The 15480-nt window shown below is 31.7% G+C and overlaps 1 protein-coding gene across 1 annotated transcript; it reads left to right on the top strand.

Moving 5' to 3' along the window:
• LOC143082033 (uncharacterized) lies at window positions 1–15134 on the top strand. Its single transcript, XM_076257614.1, has 5 exons — window positions 1–132; window positions 2202–2399; window positions 3011–3690; window positions 12942–13297; window positions 14352–15134. Exons 1-5 carry the CDS (start codon window positions 121–123, stop codon window positions 14573–14575), a joined length of 1470 nt encoding a protein of 489 aa, XP_076113729.1. The 5' UTR covers window positions 1–120; the 3' UTR covers window positions 14576–15134.
• Window positions 15135–15480: the final 346 nt, after the last annotated feature.

Genomic DNA, 15480 nt, shown 5'->3' with positions numbered 1-15480 from the left:
CAACACACATTATACCTCTAATGGAAAAACCCACGTCTTGAACAAACAAAATACGTTGTACACTAACAATCTAAAACGCAGTGAACAGTATACTTGAGAAGTTATGTGCGCAGAGGGATAATGCTTTCAAAGGTAATTATGAGTTATGCAAAATCGTTTTCTATTTTATTTTTTCATTTTAATTATTATTATTATTATAATCATTTAATTTTAATTTATAAACAAGAACTTGTTCAATTAATAACATTTACACAATGTACTTGTTTATGTTCTGAATTTTTATTTAATTCCATTTTAGTAATTTATTTTTAGCCTTTAAACATTCACATCAATGGTAAAATAACATTAATAGCAACCTCGAATTTTTAATTTCCTTTTATTTAAAAGAAATAAATACAAATAAATTGAAAACCCCACTTCAAACCCCCATTACATGTAGGTACAACAGTTCCTTGTTTACCTGTGCATATTTGAACAAAAATGAAAATATTCAAACATTACTTATATGAATCATAAATGATATCAATTAAAACCACATATTCTAGAGAATACAAGGATATGAACGTTCATTTTTAATAATTTATGACAAAAAAGTTATTTTACATAAAAAAAAGGGAGATCATGCAATATTTCAATTCATTTAAAGGAACACTTTGAGGAATAAAGACAGAATTTTGAACAAAAATGGAAGTATCTAAACCGAAACATATCTTAATGTGAATAGTACCAAATGAAAGATAAAGAATGGAAATAAACGGTGATATGAACGTCCAAACAGTCAAATTTAGCAATATCAGTTTTATTGAAGTATAAAACCGGCTTTCCGGTAACTTTCTCTTGTAATAAGTTCCGGTAACTAATTGCAAAATTGGCACATGCGCAAAAGGTTTGACCACAATACTTCGCCATGTATAACTCTTGATAGTCTTAATTGCATTAAACTGATGTCAATAAGTGGGTGACCTTTATTTTTTTTTTGTAAAACAATAATTTATTTATGCCACCATTTTAATATGTCTACGTTGGCTCCTTTTTGCTACGTAAGCTCTTTTAACGTTTAACATGTTTGATCGTTCATGATTTGCAAGGAGTAAAAGATTTTTCTTCCATCTCCCTTTTTTCATACCAAACATTTCCGTTGTACAATAAGATAAAAAATAATATTTACATTCCTTTTTCCAAAACTGATTAATTGCATGTTAAAAGAAAGAAGTGGTCGTCATGACAGCAGTCGAAAACTTGTTATTCATAAAGCGTATCAGTTAGTAGGCCAGTAACCTTAGAAAATTTTCAGGCGACGGATCGTCAACGGAGAAAGGCCGACCGCAGCGGATATTTTACGATTTCCTCGGTTCAAAATTTAAAGTATAAGGAAGTGTCGTGTATAACATGTGGTTTATAGCAAAACACTTTTCTTCTGATTAAGTATTATAAAATTCCTTAACTTCATATATTGAATCTCAAATTTAAATTTTGGATTTCGAACGACATTCTTCTTTTTCGAATGTCTGAATGACATACAAAAAGATGTAATGAAAACTTGTATGATATTTGTTACGGGATGTTTGATGTTATTCATTGGGACATTTAACGAATGTAATAAACATTTAATCCTATCAGTAGTTTCTGTATTATTCCAATAAGCATTTATCTCTTATTAGGTAAGAACATCTAAACAAAAACCATAGCATTAAGACATTGGTCTTACATACTTGGAACTTTTCATATCCATGTTGTAACAATCCAGCAGCAACATCTGGCGCCATGGTATCTTCTCCCTTTTTCGTAGACCGTAGCCACTTCTCCACAACACATATTTCACAGGATAATATTAGTTTGGGTATACATTTTTTACAGCAGTGATATAAATGGTAAGAAATATTTGTAAGAGGTGAAGAAATAATGATGCTGAAGACTAACCATATATAATAAATACAAAAAGTTGCGAACAGGGAAACTTATACTAGTCTTACTACTAACTATTGTATCATTTCGTGTTATTTGTAGAGCTATTACAATTAAAGCAATAAAATATATGTAAAAAAAACCCTAAAATACATAAAAAATACGCACGAAAAATGAACAATGTTCAAAAAGATGTGTGTTTATATTTGTACGGACATGTTACATAAAAGATGTATATTTTCACAAGATAAAAGCGTTTTTTAATTAACTGTCGAATTATAAATCATCACTTTCAGGTTTTACAGATATGTTGTTTAGTTACATTTTCGATTTGGAATGTCGGCAGTGTGTGCATGGGGACTCTTTCATGTGTAACACAAGAAGGCAAGTATGGGTATTGCATGGGAGGACAATGCTTAACAGAAATCCAATCTGCGCCAAGATTTGACCTAGAAATTCGGATAGTGGCTAAATACCCAGAGATAAATATGAAGGTATAGAATGATAATAATGATATCACTACAATTAATTAATTCATATTTTTTCCATCTAAAGAAACGGCGAATACAAATGCCATTGAATAGTACATTCTAGTAGGTTTTATATTTATCATTCTCACATATGAGACAAAGGGGCAAATAGATAGCATATTTTCGGGTAAAAAATCCCTTGTTTTTAATTTCTGTTTATTGTAATAAAAACCGCGTTTTGAACGTCCCAATTATGGAAACACTTTTAATACTTAATTGGTTCTTCGCACAAAGTTTAGTATTCCTTACCATTCTTACAGAATCGCACATTTGCAAAAAATTGTTTATAAATTCTCATTTTGCAACATACCATCCAAATTAGCTGTAGCTCACGAGAACTGTAATTAGTGACGATTGTGATACAGTGACAACATTATGAACTGCAGTGATAATTTGTCCATTTTTCAAAACAAATATCTTCTCATAATTTTGCTGTTAAATTATAGGCTATGGTTTGATGCTTTGATTTTACTCTTTCGCACATCTTACAATGTAAGTATAAAGATATGAAATTTCAAAGATATATTTGATGAAACTTATTTATAAAATGTAGTCATATACATTTTTTAATTCAGGAAATTGAAAACAAAGTTTTATACATAAGAGGAAGTGGCTTATGTTTAAACTGGACGACAGGAATGAAAATGAGAAAAATTTTGACTGATACATGGGAAGTAAACTTGAAATTCACATCATCAGATGACGGCTTCCGATGCAAAGACTGTTCAAATGATATAAACATAACAAAGAAACTTGAATATCGAATTTGGATTGCAGACAGAACTAATATGATTGGTGGCAATTTCATTGTTGATTTACCCGTATCAATGTCTTCTTCATATTTCGACGAAAAGCCTTTGTTTGAGGTATTTCCGTGGTTCTACTCAAACGCGGGACGTACATCCAATTTCACTATTAATTCTCCAGAAATCGGGAAGGAACGCCAGATTTATCTGTATTTGCCACCAAGTTTTAACGAAAACACCTTTAAGAAGTATCCTAATTTGCTTGTTTTTGATTTATATCCGGGTAGTTATTCTGAGTTACTCACCTCTTTTGTTGATAAAATATTAGCTGAATCTGGAACAATTAAAGAGTTTATTATCATTGGGTACGGAGATTATCAACCAGAACATGAACGCGTTGATTTACTAACACCTACTCCAGGAACCGTCATGACATGTATAAAGGGAAACTTTACCAATTCATGCGACAACTGTTTGACAAGTAATTTGACTGATGATGAACATCGAAGGTATTTATTATAGTGTCTTGTTCAATGAAAAATAGTTAATCCAAGGAAATACGATCAGTCACCTGACTTGATATAGGCACATAATCTGTTAAGATTCAACGATTTTTCTGGTACCTTAACTTCTGCACACATATTGATAACCAAACGAGGTAAAGTTAAACGCACACTAAGAAAAAACCAGCACTACAAAGCAGTCGACCACTAAATAGCATTTAGAAAGAAGTAAGCACATCATAAATTAGATTTAAAATGCACTAAGCAATGTTAGCATATATACATTATCAAACAGTGTAATCGTTCTCCGTTTATTGACTTAGATTAAAATTCATTGTATTTAACAACGGCTACTATTATGTTATTTTAATGTGAATTGTGAACACTTTCGAATCTTTAAAAAAGAAAATTTGTCATATTGGAGTACTATGTTTGACATAACAATCGGCTTAAGAATATTACATGCTGGTTAGATTTGATTACCAAATATATTAAAAGTATTCCTGGGTAAAGGTTATCTGTAATAATGTTCTTATTAAGGTCTTTCCTTTTCCCAAAGGGAAAGACCTTACTGTATTTCTTCTGATTATTAATTATTAAGGTTTTTCCTTTTCAAAAAGGGAAAGACCTTACTGTATTTTTTCTGATTATTAGTATTATTAGTATTAAGGTCTGGAAAGACCTTATTGGCTTTCGTCTGTTTTTTTCTGTTTTTCTTCCAACATTTTTTTGACATGCCCTCCTCTCGTTTCTATTGAAGTTATCAGGACCAAATATGGACCATCTAAAATGTATAAACCTCATCATGAAGTATTACCAGATGAGGCTGTGAAAGATTTCATCATCCCCGTCAGCAGTTATGTCCCTTTTAATGTTTTTTTCGACATGGCTCCCTCCCCTCGTTGTTTTTGAAGTTATCCTGACCTTATTTGGACAAAAGGTAAATCTCATCAACTTCAAGATTTACCTGTATTTTTTTAAAACCGTTTTTTTTTCTAAAGTAAATATTTTCGAAGGGTTAAATATTTCGCAGTGGTGTCTTGACATGGCTTTGTTTGGACTTGTTTGTTTGCTTTTTTGCCTTGAATAGTTGTTCCTAATATTTTATTAACTGTGCATTTGCATTCAGATATCGCAGATCAAATTTATTCGTTCATATTGTATTAATGTACGTTTTTTGATTGAGTTAAGCCTGCCAATTGATATTTTATCGTGTGTTTTTCTATGTTGTGATGTTATGCCATTGTTTCAGAAAAAGCGCGAAATTGTTTGGATCCATTAAAACGTTTTATCCCGCTGCAAATGTTTGCGCCTGTCCTAAGTCAGGAATCTGATGTACAGTCGTTGTCGTTTGTTTATGTAATTTATACGTGTTTCTTGTTTCTCGTTTTTTTAAATTTTATATAGATTAGACCGTTGGTTTTCCCGTTTGAATGGTTTTACACTAGTAATTTTGGGACCCTTTATAGCTTGTTGTTCAATGTGAGCCAAGGCTCCGTGTTGAAGGCCGTACATTGACATATATTGGTTTACTTTTTTAAAATTGTTATTTGGATGGAGAGTTGTCTCATTGGCACTCACAACACATCTTCCTATATCGAGGAACAGATGATAATGTTAATAAACATAAACAATTATTTGTTATCAACCCTTATAAGAGTTATTTCCCTTGAAAAATTATACATAATTTTTGAAAAATATTCATTTCGAGAATCGGAAGTCTTGGAGACATGGGACCTTCATCAATAATCTTAAGTTCATGTGACCTTTTATTTGCACCCAAAGTCAAAGGTCACCGAGTGCCACAAAATTTACGCTGCAATTTCAAGCTTACATATTAAGAAAACAAAAAAAGATTGCTGCATACATTTAGTGTATAAAATGTTCCTCTCAACGAGCTCTACATTTTATACATTAAAAAACTGTCCGACAATCCGTTCAAAAGAAACTACGATCTAATTCTTAAAAGTAAAGTATTTTGTGTATATCTCTGAAAGGTTAACAGATATTCAAATACTATGAATTGCATTCTTAATCAGTATTTCAATACCTTCAATTTGAGGTCAATGTCAAGGTTATGAAGAAATTTTACCTTGACCTTCAAAGTGTACTATGCCCTTGACCTTGTGAAATTTAAAAGGTCAAGTGGTCCTGAGTTGAATTGGTGGTAGTCCCATGTTTCTACGACTTCCGGTTCTCAAGTTTGGTATTGCATCATATATTTGATTATTCATTGTGACCTTGATGAACTTTGGAGTTGTCCAATTTTTTTTTTACAATGTTGTACTTCAACTAGCAGATTTGAGATATCTGTTGTCGTTTAAGAGATAATGCAGTTTGAAAGTTTTCGAGCGGAGGCATGTATTTCTGAATCAACCTGAAATTTTCAGAAATTGAAGAGTTTAACACAATTATATGTTTGACAAATTACCAAAAAAAATCAATTAAAAACCAAAAATCAATTTGAAATTTTCATGTTTTGCATTGACTTTGTATGTTTCATAAATTCTATTTATACAATTGATATTGCATCATTTTTGGCACTTTGCCAAATGCCAAATGGGGTCATTTGGTATATCAAATTGAACGTCTTAATGAGCTCTACTCAAAAATGAAAATTTTAAACCCCTTTTTCATCCCAGTGGGAAGGATGGGGTCATTTCGTACAAAAAATTCAAACTTCTCAGATGGTTAGGTTGTCGCATATCAAATGAAAGTCCATAAAGCGTTCATTTCAAATATCAAATTTACGTCCCCCAAAAATGGGTTGGGTGGGGTCATTGAGTGCAAAAAGTAAACTGTCTTCTAAGGTTATCGTATATCAATTGAAAGGTCATAATGTTTACATTTCAAATATCAAATTCCTGTCCTCCAAAAATAAGTTGGATTGGGTTATTAAGTGCAAAAATAAAAACTTTTAGAAGATGGTGTTGTCGCATAGCAAATGAAAGGTCATCAAGTCTACATTACAAACATCATACTTCCGATCTGGAAAATTTAGGTGGATAGGGTCATTAAGTGCGAAAAGTGAAAGGTTTTAGAGGGTATGCTTGTCGCATATCAAATGAAAGGTCGTAAAGAGTGCATTACATATATCAGATTTTATAGGGAAACCTTTCAATTATTTTACAAACAATTGAGATACTAGTTATTATAATTATTATTATTTTTTTTGTTCCGCCAAACTTTGACAAAATTTCCCTCCGTAACCGTAAGCCATGTCGCTTTCAGGTTCACACTTTGTATCGGTGTCACAAATACCTATCCGGAACTCACCCTGTGAGTCGTAAAAATTTGTCGGTCCGGAGTTATCTGCTCGGAACCTAAAAACTTTGTTATCATTCAAACAACGTAACCGTAATAGGTAGAAAAGGTCACAAGATCAAAGGTCAAGGTAATGTCCTAGATAGCTAATTTTGTGTTTTTGACCACATATTTAGGGCTTTATGTGTCTGTGTTAAGCTTTTTTAGGTTGACCTTGACCTTTGACCTTGCAACTTATTAGAATTTCAGTCTATCTCAGGGTATCTCAGAAACAATTAACTTACATAAATCTTCAACTCTTAAACCAAAGGTCATAGTTCCAAGGGGTCTTTTTCAATGGCATTGAAGACCAATGACGTTGACAAAGGTTATAGGGTCAAAGGTCAAGGTCATGCTCTAGATAGCGAATTATGTGTGTTTGACACTATTTTAAGGGTTTTATGTGTGTTTTAAAGCTTTTAATATACTTTAAACTATGAAAAGGAAACACCTCTCAATTGTTCACGAACAATTGACATTTTAATTATTATTAAGGTCTTTCCTTTTTCAAAAGACATGTCCCTTTCAGATTCACATTTTGTATCGATGTCATAAATACCTATCCGGGTGGGTCGTAAAATTTTGTCGGTCCAGAGTTATCTGCCTGAAACCAAAAAACTTGTTATCATTCAAACACCGTAACCGTAATAGGTAGAAAAAAACCAAAGGGTGTGATGTGTTCAAGACCGGACCCTGGTTCTTCGTTATATTTGGATCGAAAAGATTCAACGACTCATCGGTAGTGTTATGCCCCTTTGAAAGTTAACGGATGTCGGTTGGCCACTTCAACTCAGAAACCGTCAGAAGTAGACAGCTTGGATATACAGCAATGATCATCAATTCGTGTGACCTTGAAAATGCCTCAAGGTCAAATGTTAACGTTGACCTTGAACTTTGACCTTACACCTTATTACGGGATATATCAGAAACCATTATACTTACAGAAGTCTTCAATAGTGAAAAATGTTTGGGTCATTAATGCGCAACTTTTCTGATTGGGTTCTATTAATATATCCCCCAGAACTAGAGATAAAAGAAACCTCAGACACGGTTTCCTCCGCTTCATTTTTAGACTTATATCTCGAATTTGACTTACACAGTCTGCTCAGTACTAGAATCTATGACAAATGAGACGATTTTGATTTTGAAATTATAAATTTCTCCCACCTTAGTAGCAGTATACCAACTACTCAGACTTTATAAAACGTCATCAGTGTCTGAGTAGAAAGTTGATGAACCAGGGGTATGTTAAAGAACGTCTCGTCCTTTTTCTAAAAAAAGTTCATCGGAAGGTACCAAGACCTTGTTGATAAATATTCCGTATCAACTTCACAAATAATACACGCTGGTCTTGATGTATAGATTCTGCGTACTGATGTTGTTTAGCATCTTAACAACGTGTTTTATAGTTCTTTCATTTGTCTTTGTTCTATTATTAATATTACTTTGACTGTTGAATGGTTTTATGTGATATCCGTTTGACGTGACTCGGTACTTAAACATCTCGTCAATGTGTTTGTATTGTCTTTCATTTTTTGGTGGTGTGTTTTGTATATGCGACTTTTTGTATTTCTTTGGTTCTTATAACGTCACTCTGTACTTTAAAAGATCCCTTCAGTATGATATTGTTCTATTTATGTCATTATGATACATTTCTATTATGAATTACAATATACCTTGAACCACAAACGTCAAAATCATTCAATCGCGTAGTGGAATTAACTAGTTGTGGATTCTTATAAATTCTATATATAACTTTTCTATTTCTGAAATTTATTCTGACATACTTTTGATTTTTTAACCCTGTATGCTAACATTGCCTAGGTTAATTTTAACATTGTTTGTATGCACATTGAACGACAAATCTATGTGACGTATACAATTTTCTATCGTCAGACACACAAATCAATGAATGTCTTTGTAGATAGATGTTTTTGTGTTCTGTTAAATTATTCCTTTTACAATTGTTATACGATGATGACTGAGGTACCCATATTCTAACTATTTTATTTATTGTGTCTGTTTAGTTAACGCGTCAATGTAAATATAACGGAATTTGATGGAACTGTCATCAAAGTGAGAGGGTTAGCGCTATAAAACCAGGTTTAATCCACCATTTTCTACATTTGAAAATGCCTGTACCAAGTCAGGAATATGACAGTTCTTGTCCATTCGTTTTTGATGCGTTTTTTTACTTGTTTTTGCCATGTGATTATGGACTTTCCGAATTGATTTTCCTCTAAGTTCAGTATTTTTGTGATTTTACTTTTTGTTACAGTTGACCGAAGAGATCTGACCTTTCCGTAAGGGACATAACCCCCATTAACGGTTTCTGAAAAGACAAAATTAGCTTAAACTCCTTAACCAAAGGTCCTAGACCAACAGGGTCTTTTGCAATGACATTGCGGACCAATGACCTTGAAACAGGTCATAGAGTCAAAGGTCAAGGTCATGTGCTAGATAGCGAATTTTGTGTTTTGACACTACTTTAAGGGTTTTTTGTGTGTTTTAAAGCTTTTCAATGCGTTCTATGTCTATTTTAACATACATTTTACATTATGAAAAGGAAAGACCTATCAAATGTTCACGAACACGAACAATTGACATTTTAATTTTTTATTATTTTTTTTAACATTTATAAACGTTTTATTCCTAATTATTTCCTGTATATAATTACCTTTGTCAACAGACTAAGGGTCCCTGTTTGCAAAAATGAGCCATCTATCCAGGGGTAATAGAGGGCTAAAATGAAGTCCACTTTTTACCTTGGATTTACAATTAGTTTTAAAAATATAACCACATGATGTTAGAAGCATCTAACTCTATACATGAACTTCAACAATGTAAGTTAATAATAATGCTATTATACTTAAAACTTCATTTAAAGTTAAAGTTATATTTTTATTCTAAATTTTCATTATCACTGACTTCAATTTTGTCTTATCGATACATCAATGCCTTTTAATTGAAGAACATTTTTGATTAATTTTAAGGTTATATTTCCACATACTATAATAGCTTGTGGTGCTAGAGGCGTTTTGTTGTATTTTATTGAATTCCTAATTTTCCATAGAGTCCATTTAGAATATATTATAATTGTTTATAGAACATTTTGATATTTGAATATTCCTGTGTTAAACTTTATTCCAAACAGCATGTCCTTTTCAACAATCGGATTATTTATTCCTATGTTTGATTTGGTAAGTAGCTTTTGCAGCTTGTTTACAATTAACTTTGATGTACTACTACTTTAAAATAAGTGTTGCGGAGTTTCTTTGTTGTTGTCATTTTGACAAATATAGCATTTTCCAATTTTGATAGTTTCATTTGTTCAGTCTACCTCCTGTATATAAAATATTGTGCACGGATCTCCATTGAAATTCCTTTACTTGCAATGCTCATTTATTTTAATCCCGACCACAAATTTCCCCAATGTAAATTGTTTCCAAATATTTCAACCTATTTAATTTGACATTTTGAAGATACGTCTTTCTTTAATAACGTACGAATATATTTAAGTTTTAACTTTGATAATGTAATAAGTTGGTGGTTTTAAGTTCATAATCTCATGGTCATTTGATAACTTTAATTTCTTTTCATTATGCAAATTCTTGTTTCCGCAAGATTTCAAAATTTGCATGAAATCTTTAGGAGTTGCCTGTTTAATTCTACAAAATCAATATTTTTTATGAGACGACCGGATCATGTATTTATATTTTTCTAATAAAAATGTGGTAATGGGTTCATATCTAAACCATTCAAATTTAAACATTCACATACAAAAAAGGTATCATTATATTTTTCCTCAAAATTTCGTAGCCAATACTTATCAATGGCATTCCAGCTTTCCAATGGTGCCAGCGATATAAAAGCTTTATTTGTTTACTTTTAATGAACATATCTATGCCCATCACTTCTTTTATTTCATGCAAGCAGCATGTTTACCTGTTTAACTTTTCCGTCCCATTTAAAATTTAAAATTATATCATTTTGCTCTTTATTATATTTATCCGGAATTCCTCGTATTTCAATCTCGTAAGAACAGAGAGAAAGTATCATATTTTAACTATAAGTGTTTTACCTGTAAATGTAACTTTCCTACTTTTCCATACGTGTACACAATTTTTAACTTTATCAATTATTGTTCTCCATATATCATCGTCTTCTATTTCATAACCATGGTACACACCTAAAGTTTTAACATTACTTGTGATCCATTTGATTTTATCAAATTTAGGTCTGTTTCTTTCACATGTTTAAGAAGCCCTAAAAGTTAGCCTTTTGTTTTGTCATAATTTATTCTAGAGCCCGAAGCTTTTAAATATAAAGACAAAATATCAAATGAATTTTCTATAGATTGTTCGTTCTAATTAGATACCTGGGTGTCAACTGCAAACATACATACTTTAGTTTCTATAAACTCCCCCTTTCTCCTGGTATTTTTAAACCTCTATTTCAATATTACGCCTAATCGGACATGCTATGGGTTCAGCCTGTATGATATAGGTATCCGTTGTTATCCTGCGGTTTACCTGTTGTAATGTACTATTATATTATGTATTTCTCTGTTCTGAGTGTTCTTGCGTTTGTTTGTACTGTATTCTTGTCACGTAGTGTTGTCATTTCAGCGTTATTTTTAACATTCCAATAAAAGCGGGAGGTTTGGCTAGCCATAAAACCAGGTTCAACCCACCATTTTTTTTTCTTAAAATGTCCTGTACCAAGTCAGGAATATGGCAGTTGCTATCTAATAGTCGGTTTCTATGTATGTTGGCGTTTGTTTTTGTTGCTGTTCATTATTTTTGTTATTCCGTTGTTTTCCTCTGATAGTTGATAGCCCTCGGTTTAAGTTTGTAACCCAGATTTGTTTTCGCTTAATCGATTTATGACTATTGAACAGCGGTATACTACTGTTGCCTTTATACAAAAGAGGCGCTATTGGACATCCTTGCCTAGCTGAGCGAGTAATCGAAAAGTATCTTGATACAAATCCATTGGTTTAAATACACGAAGCATAAAATAATAGCATTTTGATCCTCGCTCTATATTCCCCCCCCCCCCCCAATTCAGAATTCTCCAGTACAAAATCAATTCAATCCCATGCAACCCTATCAAATGCTTTTTGTTGATCCAGAAATAAAATAAATCCTTCTTCATCTTCATTGTCAATATATTCTATAATGTCCTGAAACATTCGGTTAACCTCGCTTATATTTCTTTCTTTAACAAACCCTTTCTGATCTGTATGAATAATTTGGGTAATACTATTTTTAGCCTTTCAGATAAAATCTTTGCAATAATTCTATAACCACAATTTAGTAAAGAAAGTGGTCTCCGATTTTTTCCCCCTTTCTCTTCCTTTATGTAATAAGGTTAAGACCCCCTTATGTTGAGAATACTCAATAACGTATCATTAAAGATTTCTTGTAGTAAAGTAAAGAAATCGTCTTTTATTACGTATAAAATATAAAATTATGAAACTATACCATCTTCGCCAAATGATTTGTTCTGTCTTCTGTTTAAGTAATTTAAGTATTTCTTTCTACTTTGCAAATATTTATATCTATCTCTATCTAAAATTTCTTTGTCTTCTATGCTTACCTTATTTATTATGTCCCCTCCCTCCCCGATGTTTTATCCCAGCTTCTGTGGCAAATATTTAGTATAACATTTTACTTGTTCATTAATGATAGAATCAATGTCACATTTATACTCACCGTTTTCTGTTTTACACGTTGCCCTAATTTGCCCATTTTTCTTTTCCAAATTGAAAAGTATTTAGTTGACTTTTCACCGTCTTCAGCCCATTTCGTCCGTGATCTAATGTTTGCAGATTCAGTCGTATTTGTATAATATTCCTTAATTTTATTTTCTATTGCAAAGTTTTTGTCACATGATGTATTTGATTCATTCGATTGAAGTTTTAATGTAATAATGTTCTTATTAATGTACAGGCTGATGAAAGAAAAATGCGGAAAACGTGAAAACATCGAAGGATCTGGTGACCGTTTACTTAACTTCCTCATAAACAGGGTTTACCCTAAAGTACGAGAACTTACGAATGACCGTATCTTGATAGATCAACCCAATACAGGAGTGATGGGGTATTCTCTTGGTGGCTTGATGTCATGTTATGCTGCATGGACACGATCATCAATTTTTGGATTAGCCGCTTGCCAAAGCCCGTCATTATGGTGGCCGCTAAATAATACAACTTTAACAGATGGCGATTTTCATTTCATAAATCACACACTCAGAAACCAATCTCTTCAACAAAGCAGGTTCTCACAGAAGATATTATTAGATGCAGGTAACTGAAACTACCAGAAATTTGTTTTTCTATCAAAGTATTAACAAATATTAAAGGCCACGTTTGATGCATACATATACTTCTTGATTAACTATCACGCAGATGCCCCAAACAAACGTATGAACATTCAAGTTAATTAAATATATGAGAAGCTACATAATAACAATTGGGAATCCTAACATATGAACTAAACTTAAAATAAATGTATACTTAAACATGTTAAATACACAATACAAAATAAAGAGATGTGGTATGATTGCAAGTGAAACAACTATCAACCAGGGAACGAATGACGTAGATTTTAGCAACTATATGTCACCATACGGTCAACAATGAATGAATGAAATCAATTATCTTTTTCTCATAAACCATATACATAGTTACAGAGAAGATAATAAGACAATGATAACAAATATATATTGAATATAGCATGTGTGATATACATGACTAACAAATAATATATAGTTAATATTGGACAAAAGACATATATTTATATATATATATAAGTGTCTAAGAATGTATATATATATACACATACAGTTGTTTTTTAACCAAGAGGATAGACGTTCAAAGTCTACAGAGTTTCTCCAGTTCAACACAATTTCGTGTTGAATATACTTGATTACTTGATTGAATTCAATACTATTTACATTATAATTACAATATTGTGGTAAGTATTTGTTTCTTTCATCTTTAAAAAAATATATAAATGATATAATGGTATTTGTCACCGATGTCAGCTGAGTCGCAAAGGTGACACAATCTATCAGCTCTTTGTATATTGTGCCACCTTCCCGTCTCAATTGGCAAACTATTATTCCCACATCTAAATTTACATAAGGTGACTAATAAATTAAATGAAATTAATGTAAAAAATGTTCAAAAACAACACATGAAATATTACACTTTACAAAACTAGTTATATGCTTAAAATAGAAAAGACTACTAGTATCCATTAAGATATAGCCAACGGAATAGTTAAATTTTCAGGACATACATGTAAACAAAAATATAAAAAGCTTCAACCTCAACAATAATAAAAGGTCTATTGTAGGGAGTGAAGAAAACAAACTTACACAGTCCACTGTTGAAGCTGCAATTCAGATATCAAAGATCCCTGGTTTTACCATGAATCGTAATGTTTGGATTAACATATACCCGGGGTCATCTCATAATTTTTTGGAATATTTCAAACGATTCTGGACAGCACTTCAGACGTTATTACCATCCGACGGGACTCCCCAACTGCCCCGAAGTCATACAGAAACCATGGAATGAGTTGCTGATAAAACTTCGAGTTATTTGAAAACTACTTTTACAGTAATAATTTTTGTTCAGTTTTAAAGGTTTTTTTATTTTTTGATGGGATTCGGTTTATTTTAAAGAAAAATGTTATGTCATGACTACGAGTTCGATAACAATATATTTGTTTAGCCAATGAATTTACTGTAGAAAGCCATGCCACACACGAATCAATTTAATGCTGATGTTATAGAAATATTAAGTAAATTAAAAATTTAAGGACATATTACCTTAGCTGTATTTGTCAAAACTTTTAGGAATTTTGGTCCTCAATGCTCTTCAACTTCGTACTTTATTTGGCCTTTTAAACTTTTTTTGATTCGAGCGTCACTGATGAGTCTTTTGTAGACGAAACGCGCGTCTGGCGTATATACAAAATTTAGTCCTGGTATCTATGATGAGTTTATCTGTAGCTACTAGAAATATTTTGAAACATCATGTTTATGAAATGTTTACGAAATAGGAAATACAACTATGAATACACACGTAATACAAAACAATAAATATAACATTCACTAGTTTTAATCAATTATAATATTGTTATTCTTTTACCATGTTATTGTGTGTTTCTATTATACTCTTAAATCGGAAAGCAAACATATAATTAAACAAAACGATATATCTGACAAAAACATTTAATTTCATTACTGTCATTTGACAGTAAAAACTAAGGAAATATCCATTAAAATATTAGGTTTTAACTGAGGCTAAATATATCATAAATAATGTTATATTATGTCATCAGGCATGTACATAAATAAATTAGTATTTAAAATCTAAACTGTAATGAAGACAAAAAATAGTTGCACGGTATCTTGAAACATGGATTTTAAGTTGTTTCTGCTATGACATCTTATTGCTCCCATTTCCATGATTTGATA

Source organism: Mytilus galloprovincialis, chromosome 7 (genome assembly GCF_965363235.1).
Source record: "Mytilus galloprovincialis chromosome 7, xbMytGall1.hap1.1, whole genome shotgun sequence".
Taxonomy (NCBI): Eukaryota; Metazoa; Mollusca; class Bivalvia; order Mytilida; family Mytilidae; genus Mytilus; species Mytilus galloprovincialis.
The sequence above is the reverse complement of the archived record's forward strand: the minus strand, read 5'-3'. Positions and strand labels throughout refer to the sequence as shown.